Raw genomic sequence first — 8,845 nt, 5'->3', positions numbered from 1 at the left:
GCGTACATGGTTGCAAAGAGTTCAGGGCTTACTGGCTTAGAACACCTTGAGCATGGTCACTATAGTTCAGGTTTAGAAGATAGATATTCTCAAACTATGTTTCCTTGGAAAAGGGTTTATCCCACTCTTTTTATCTTTTGTCAGTCTAACATCTTTCTTTATAAAATCTGTCTTGTTGGTGCAACTTTTTTTCACTTTAATGCATAGGTCATTTGTGTCAATGACCCCATTGGAAATCTAGTGAGGATTATGGATCCCTTCTGGACATAATTTTTAAATGCACAAAATTAATTACAGAGCTTATAAATGAAAACAATTATATTGGAATTGTTATCAAAATCTGAAAAAAATGATAGAATGACATGCACTTCTTATTATCACATTAAATGACAAGAAAATTAATTTAAAATATGGACATTACAGTCAAATTTTGTTTTAAAAAGTATGTCATCATGAATAACTTGAATAAGAACATCAAACCATGAAATGATCTTTGACAAGGCAGTTTGTATAGCATATTGGATATATAATCAATTGCAATTTGTTTTTTGGTGTTTAAAAATGTTTTAAATACTGATTTACAAAGACATGTTGTTACAAACGGAATTAAAGCTTCCTTAGGCAATTTTACAAGGTGAAGACAGGCTTCTCTCAAGGAATACCACTCATCTAAAGTTTGGGTTTTTTTTAGTTCACCTTCAATTGTAACAAGTTTTTTGTCCTAAGAACAATTAGCTCAACTTTTTCCAGGTCAACCTCTTCTCTATGGTTTATATCAGAAAGAAAAAAGATTAAAAATCAACAACTCAGCTTTAGTGCCATTAAGATAGAAATAACTTTTAAAAGATTTAGGGGGGAAGGAGGTAGAGCCAAGATGGTAAACTAAAGTGAACATTTTTGCTTAGTTCTCCCAGCATCTTACAAATCTTACAACTGAATTTTAATTGGGATAACCAATAAAATGACACAATGGTCATGTTTCCAGCACAGGGCAGCATAGGAAGAAAAAAAAGAGAAATCTATCAACACTAGGGTGGAAACTGACCAAGATTCAGTGTGGCAAAAACAACACCAGCTATGGGCCTTGGAGACTGTGGCAACAGCAGCATCCAGAGACAGAAAGGGGATTGAACATCTTATCAGAAAGAAATTACAGCTGTGCTGTGCTGGCACTGGGAGTAGGACTGAGCCACTTGACAATTTCATTGTCCATTACTCAGTTTCAGGTCACAGTTGTAGGCAGAGAGAAGTTTTGGTTATAAAGGAACAGGGCTCAACTTGGTAAGGACCATAGTGAAGACTAAGAGGGCAGTGACCTTACCTCTCCTCAGATCACAGAATCAAAAACTGATAGGGCATCTAAACCTAGCTGTGAAAACAGAAGAATATAAAAGCCTAAAGTTCAAGAATGTCACTCCCCACCCAGAGGTAAGCAGAGCCGAACTCTGTCCAAAAGTCCAAAATCAAGAAATAGGCTGGAAAAATGAGCAAAGAATGAAAAAAATGGTCACAAAAAGCTACTATGGTGACAGGGAAGTTCAAGATACACACTCAGAAGAAGACAATGACTTGAAAACATCTGCAGATATCACTACTATGTCTCTCTCCAAAGATGATATGGAGAAAAGGAAAAGGATCTATATGTTCCAAAACATTTATAGTAACTCTCTTTGTGGTGGCAAAGAACTGGAAATTGTAGGGATGTCCATCCATTAGGGAATGGCTGAACATTTTGTGGTACATGATCATGATATAATACTACTATGAATTCTATTATGATAAGCTGAATGATCTCAGAAAAACATGGATAGACTTGCATGAGATAAAAAAGAGTAAAATGAACCAAAAGAATATTGTATACAGTAACAGCAATATTCTTTTAAGAACAACTTTGAGTGAATATTTAATTTTTACTATTATAAATATCCATATTAACTTCAAAGACCTATGAAGGAAGATGTTATCTACATCCAGAGAAAGAAATGATAAATGAAGTATGTACCAAATGATTTTACATATACATATATATTATGTAAAATATATTGCCAAGCCTAGAGGCCTGTATTGGGCTACCCGAGTCTTTCCTACCTGTCCCAGGTCTTCGGCTGGCCACGCCGGATGCACATATGAGAGAAAGGACGTTCCAGAGTCGAACAGGGGTTGAGCTTTATTCCAGGGAATCGGTTACAAGTGCAGGGGACGGTCTTCCTTAGGAGGAAGAGGGGGAGATTTCCTAAGGAGGCTAAGCTTAAGGGATTGGAAGTAGAAGTACAAGCGGGGAGAGAGGGGGAGGGGAGAGAGGAAAGAAAAGAAGCGGAGCCCTACTTTTCTCTTTGGCTCCACACGTGCTAAGAGAGCTTTCTGGCTTCCTCAATCCTACTTAATCTTCAGCCACACAGTTTGCATCTCAATACCATGCTGTTAGGTAACTAGGTGTGCTCCAATCCGGGACGACCTCGAGGGCAGGGAGACTCCACCCATCAGGTATCTCCGGGGGAGAGGCGGAAATACCTGAGCTAGCCGAGCAAGCTCAGTCTGACCTTCTTGAACCCCCGCTGTTCATGGAGGGCCTCGTAAGACTCTAAGATTTAGAAGTCCCACTTTTACCTGCCCGAGACCGTCCACACGGAATTGAGCTTCCAGTCCCAACATATCCCCTTCTTTGTTATGCGCGGAGCGCACCTGGCTCTAGAGCAAACAGTGGCTGGAGGCTGAGTGGATTAAGGAAGGCCTTTAGCATATGAGTACCTTACAACAAGACTTCATTCACACAGAAATCTGCAGCTAGCACAACTGACAAAGGGAGGCATCAAATAAAACAAAGATGAAACTAAATGGCTGAGTTACAACAGGGGAAGTGCAATCAACTAATCCCAAAGCATATTTTAAGAGGAGCAGCTGGTGTAGGCGCCTTACACGTCACCACTCCCTTAATCTTGCAAATGGATCTATACAGGTAGAAAATTGGTCACCTCCTCCCCACCCAAGTGTCCTGGGTTTGTGATATCAAAGTCCTCATTCAGCTGGCGAAAAAAGGATGCCTAGATTGAAGCTGTCAGCAGCAGTGTCTGCGGTTGTGATGAGGGCTGCTTCCTCTCTGGGCAGCAAGGTTAAAGCTGTCAGCAGCAGGCTCAGGTGGTGTATGATCCTTCTCCGGGGTCTCTGGGCTCTCCGCAGTCTCTGACATCGGTTTCCACCTACGGATCCTTCTAATGGGAATCCACGCATTCCCTTTTCCTGTGGAGACACAAACATGCCCTCGACCCCCTATTAGTATCTTAAAATGTCTCATAGCTGGAGTATTATGTGAGTTTTTTGAGACAGCTGTATCAAGCTCTGATTGTATTAGGTCTCTTGATCTTAGCTCTGATTGTATTAGGCCTCTTGATCTTAGCTCTGATTGTATTAGGCAACCTTTTCCCCTTCTTTGTTTAGCGAGGATTGCCTTTAAGGTAAAGATGATAAGAATGCATAGTGGCTCTTTACTTAGGTATAGCTGCTGCCAGGTGCTTACAAATGCTTCATTAACATCTCTAAGGAACCTGACTTTCCTAGATTTTTTCTTTTTAACAAACACAGGAGCATTCCAGGGTGCTAATTGCTCCTTAACCAGTATTTGTAATGCCTGGAGTTTTTCTGAAGTCAGAGGCCATTGCTCCACCCAAATCGGGGTGTCTGACTTCCAATTCAAGGGTGGGGACTCCAGTACAGCAGCAATGGCCCTTACTAAAAATTTGATAACCTCATCCCGAGGCGGCTCATAGCCATTCTGGCAATCAAGACATAATCGGCGGCCAAGTACTGTAATTGATTTCCTGTAGCCTCAAACTGCCCTGTTCCTGTAAATTGCTGATAAGCCTGGGGGGCCTGAGCCCCTAGCCCACCGGTAGTGCTCTTTACCTTCTGAGAAAATTCTGATACCCAAATCACATTCTGCCCAGGGGTAAGGCAGGCTCTAGCTAAGCTCTTCCAGTCATTAGGAGTCAGAACGAACTGACCACTGAGAGTTTCAAGCATGGCTATAACAAAGGGTGAATTAGGGCCATGCTTGGTACAAGCCTCTTTAAGAGTCGCCACTCTCTTCCACTCTATAGGTATGTGACTCCTTCGAACGCCACCGGGGACACTGGGGTCCGCTATTTCTAGCACAGGAAATGTCCCTACATCTTCTCCATTCTCTATAGCCTTTCTTATTCCTTTTTCCAAACTGGACTGTGGCCCTGAACTGTCTGACCAATGGAGCAGGTTATAAGGAGGCGCGGAGGGAAGGCACGGCGTATTCTCCCCTGCCTCGCCTTTTCCATCTGCTAGATGGAGCTCCGGGTCTATTTTTTCTTTACGCTCCTTAACTTTCCGCTTAACTTTCTGCTTGCCTGGACTCTCCATCCCTCCCGTGTTCTCCCCTCCCCTCTCTCCGCTTCCACTCTCATTCCAATCCCGCCCTGGCCTCTCCGGCCCTTCCAGCAGGCTTTTAATTACACCGAATATCAGGAAATCTAAATCCTCCAGCTCCCCAGGGTATTGTTGCTCGTAAGCAGTCATTTGCTCTCCGACCGCTCCCCATTTTTCTCTTGATATTCCTGCCTGCTTGAGCCAAGGAGAAACTTTCCAAATCCTTTCACAAAATTCTCGGAGGTCATCTAACTCTATTGTGACCCCCGCCTTCCTGCATTCCCTGTGAAGTTTCTCAGCCCAGACCTCCTGTTCCTCTGGCTTTATTACTGGCAATAGATTCCCCATATCCACCCTTTTCCCAGGGGTTTGGGAAGCTTCTCTCCCCTTTCTCTCCTTCCGAATCTAGGATTCGGGACTCGCTTCTTTCACAGCCCCTTCCGGGTGTACCCCAAAAGCACCCAGGATTATCTACTCTCCCAATCCTTGTTGGGGCGCCAACTGCCAAGCCTAGAGGCCTGTATTGGGCTACCCGAGTCTTTCCTACCTGTCCCAGGTCTTCGGCTGGCCACGCCGGATGCACATATGAGAGAAAGGACGTTCCAGAGTCGAACAGGGGTTGAGCTTTATTCCAGGGAATCGGTTACAAGTGCAGGGGACGGTCTTCCTTAGGAGGAAGAGGGGGAGATTTCCTAAGGAGGCTAAGCTTAAGGGATTGGAAGTAGAAGTACAAGCGGGGAGAGAGGGGGAGGGGAGAGAGGAAAGAAAAGAAGCGGAGCCCTACTTTTCTCTTTGGCTCCACACGTGCTAAGAGAGCTTTCTGGCTTCCTCAATCCTACTTAATCTTCAGCCACACAGTTTGCATCTCAATACCATGCTGTTAGGTAACTAGGTGTGCTCCAATCCGGGACGACCTCGAGGGCAGGGAGACTCCACCCATCAGGTATCTCCGGGGGAGAGGCAGAAATACCCGAGCTAGCCGAGCTAGCTCAGTCTGACCTTCTCGAACCCCCGCTGTTCATGGAGGGCCTCGTAAGACTCTAAGATTTAGAAGTCCCACTTTTACCTGCCCGAGACCGTCCACACGGAATTGAGCTTCCAGTCCCAACAATATATATATGTATGTATGTATGTGTACATATATATGTGTATGTGTATTATGTATGTGTGTGTACACACACACATTTGTATCTAATGGCAATCATCTCCAAGGAAAAGAGGTGAGGGAAGAAAAGAAAAGGGGAAAAAATTACATGGTAACTTTATTATATATTTAAAAGGAATAGCATATTGTACATACAGATTTGCAGTTTCATGTGCAAGAATCTTTTTTTCCTATTCTACTATGCTAAAGAAATGCTTGCTGCATTTCTCAAGTTTAGAATAAAATAGGAAAAAGGAAAACATCTACAAACAAAGTCTCCGAAGAAAATGCCATTGGACAAAAATCCAACAGAAATTCCTAGAAGAGATAAAGAAAACAATTAAAAAGAGCAAAAAATTATTTTAAAAATCAAATAAGAGTGGTAGAGGAAAAATTACTAAATAGAATGGGACTAATGCATGAAAATGATGAAAAGAGAATTAACAGCTTGGTAAGAGACACAAAATAATACTGAAAAAATAAGTCTTTAAAAAGTAGAATTGACCAAAAGGTAAAAGATGTACAATGTATGAAGATGAAGAAAGCAGTTCTTTAAAAATTAGAATTGGTCAAGTATAAGCTAAAGACTCTATAAATCACCAAGAAACAATAAAATAAAACTCAAAATCTGAAACATACATACACACAAAATTAAGTATAGAAATCATCTTACCCAACAGAGAAGTAGGACAGGAAGGGGAAAAAAGAAAGGAGAGAATGTTTAGAAGGATGGGACATTAAGGGAGGTAATGGTTAGAAGCAAATAGATTTTTGAAGAGGGAATTGTATTAAAAAAAAAGTAGGACAAATGGAAGAGAATAGGATGAAAGGAAATAGAGTTAGCAATTATAACTATGAATGGAATGAACTCACTCATAAAATGGAAGAGGATAGCAGGATGGATTAGAAACCACAATCCAGGGAACCAAGATGTCAGAGTAGAAAGACACATATATGAAGGCTCTCCCCACACAGCCCATAAAATACCTGTAGAAAGGGACTCTCAACAAATTTTGGAGCAGCAGAAGTGGAGAACAACAGAGTGGAGGAGATTTCCAGCCCAGGGTGACCTAAAAGGCCCAAAGGAAACATCAGTTGCCAGGACCTGGAGCAGAGCCCAGCCCAACCTTGGCCATGCAGCGTGGCCCGACTCTGGGAGGAGGACACATTGGGGATGGAATCTCTAGTCGCAGTACCAGCGAATCCCCAGTCCCAACAGCAGCAGTCTGCAGATCCCTCAACCCACAGACCCCAAAGGTCAGTGACAGAGTTTTTTCAGCTGGCGGGGAAGAGAGAAGGGCCTTCCCATAGCTGAGGCAGGAGGCAGCAGCCACAGAGGCCACACAGCAGCCCATACAGCTGCACACATCCATTGTTGGATCATAAAAACCCCTAGGGGCACTGAGGAGCTGAATATTACCTCGATCCTGTGGAGAGGCTCTGAGGGACCTGGTCTTTGTCTCTCACTGAATGACAGCCTTGTCCCCACAGCTTAACTGAAAATCAGTCCCTAGTGCTGACTTGGCAGAACTGGAGACCAGGTGGCTGTGAAGAGGTTAAGAGGTTACAATTCTGGGCACAAAAATCTCTCCCTGCGCCCAGACCAGTGTACACGCTTGATTGTGCCACCTTGGAGGAACTGAGATAGTACAGATTCCTAGAGTATACCCTACTCTTGACAAAGGACCCAAAAGTCAAGTAACTTTTTGGGAAAATGCCCAAAAAGGGGGGAAAAAATAAGACTATGGAAGATTACCTTCTTGGTGAACAGATATCTTCTCCCATCCCTTCTGATGAGGAAGAACAATGCTTATCATCAGGGAAAAACATAAAAGTCAAGGCCTCTGTATCTCACACATCTAAAATAAATATTCAGTGGTCTCAGGCCATGGAAGAACTCAAAAAGGATTTTGAAAATCAAGTAAGAAAGGTGGAGGAAAAACTGGGAAGAGAAATGAGAGAGATGAAAGAAAAGCATGAAAAGCGGGTCAACACTTTGCTGAAGGAGACCCAAAAAAATGCTGAAGGAAATAACACCTTTAAAAATAGGCTAACTCAATTGGCAAAAGAGGTTCAAAAAGCTACTGAGGAGAAGAATGCTTTAAAAAGCAGAATTAGTCAAATGGAAAAGGAGGTTCAAAAGATCACTGAAGAAAATTGTTCCTTAAAAATGAGAATGGAACAGATGGAGGCTAATGACTTTATGAGAAACCAAGAAATCACAAAACAAAACCAAAAGAATGAAAAAAATGGAAGATCATGTGAAATATCTCATTGGAAAAACAACTGACCTGGAAAATAGATCCAGGAGAGACAATTTAAAAATTATGGGACTACCTGAAAGCCTTGATCAAAAAAAGAGCCTAGACATCATCTTTCATGAAATTATCAAGGAAAACTGCCCTGATATTCTAGAACCAGGGGGCAAAAGAATATTGAAAGAATCCACCAATCACCTCCTGAAAGAGATCCAAAAAGAGAAACTCCTAGGAACATTGGGGCCAAATTCCAGAGTTCCCTGGTCAAGGAGAAAATATTGCAAGCAGCTAGAAAGAAACAATTCAAGTACTGTGGAAATACAATCAGGATAACACAAGATCTAGCAGCTTCTACATTAAGGGATCGAGGGCATGGAATATTATATTCCACAAGTCAAAGGAACTAGGACTAAAACCAAGAATCACCCACCCAGCAAAACTGACTATAATACTTCAGGGGAAAAAATGGTCTTTTAATGAAATAGAGGACTTTCAAACATCCTTGATGAAAACACCAGAGCTGAAAAGAAAATTTGACTTTCAAACACAAGAATGAAGAGAAGCATGAAAAGGTAAACAGCAAAGAGAAATTATAAGGGACTTACTAAAGTTGAACTATTTGCTTTCCTACATGGAAAGATAAATTTGTAATTCTTGAAACTTTTTTCAGTATCTGGGTAGGTGGTGGGATTACATACACACACACACACACATACACAGAGAGAGACAGAGAGAGAGAGAGTACAGGGTGAATAGAATAAGATGGGATTATATCTTTAAAGAAATGAAATAAAGGGGTGAGAGAGAAATATATTGGGAGGAGAAAGGGAGAAATGGAATAGGGCAAATTATTTCTCATAAAAGAGGCAAGTAAAAGACTTTTCAGTGGAGGGAAAAGTGGAGAGGTGAGAGAAAAAACATGAAGCTTACTCTCATCATATTCAACTAAAGGAAGGAATAACATGCACACTCATTTTGCTATGAAAATCTGTCTTACAATACAGGAGAGTGGGGGAGAAGGGGATAAGCAGGGTGGGGGGGGAATGATGGA

General features: G+C 42.0%; 1 protein-coding gene across 1 annotated transcript; it reads right to left on the bottom strand.

The window, feature by feature from the left end:
• Positions 1–2,557: 2,557 nt before the first annotated feature.
• Positions 2,558–6,838, bottom strand: LOC140513411 (uncharacterized). Its single transcript, XM_072623089.1, has 3 exons — positions 6,733–6,838; positions 6,524–6,606; positions 2,558–5,059 (listed from the first exon to the last, which is right to left on the bottom strand). Exon 3 carries the CDS (start codon positions 4,738–4,740, stop codon positions 3,727–3,729), a length of 1,014 nt encoding a protein of 337 aa, XP_072479190.1. The 5' UTR covers positions 4,741–5,059; positions 6,524–6,606; positions 6,733–6,838; the 3' UTR covers positions 2,558–3,726.
• Positions 6,839–8,845: the final 2,007 nt, after the last annotated feature.

The sequence above is a fragment of the Notamacropus eugenii genome, chromosome 7, assembly GCF_028372415.1.
Source record: "Notamacropus eugenii isolate mMacEug1 chromosome 7, mMacEug1.pri_v2, whole genome shotgun sequence".
In the NCBI taxonomy this organism is placed as follows: Eukaryota; Metazoa; Chordata; class Mammalia; order Diprotodontia; family Macropodidae; genus Notamacropus; species Notamacropus eugenii.
This window is presented reverse-complemented; position numbering and strand designations above follow the sequence as displayed.

What these genes read in the sequence shown, in the direction of transcription:
- LOC140513411 (XM_072623089.1), bottom strand. Translation starts at nt 4,740, where the DNA reads ATGGGGAATCTATTGCCAGTAATAAAGCCAGAGGAACAGGAGGTCTGG.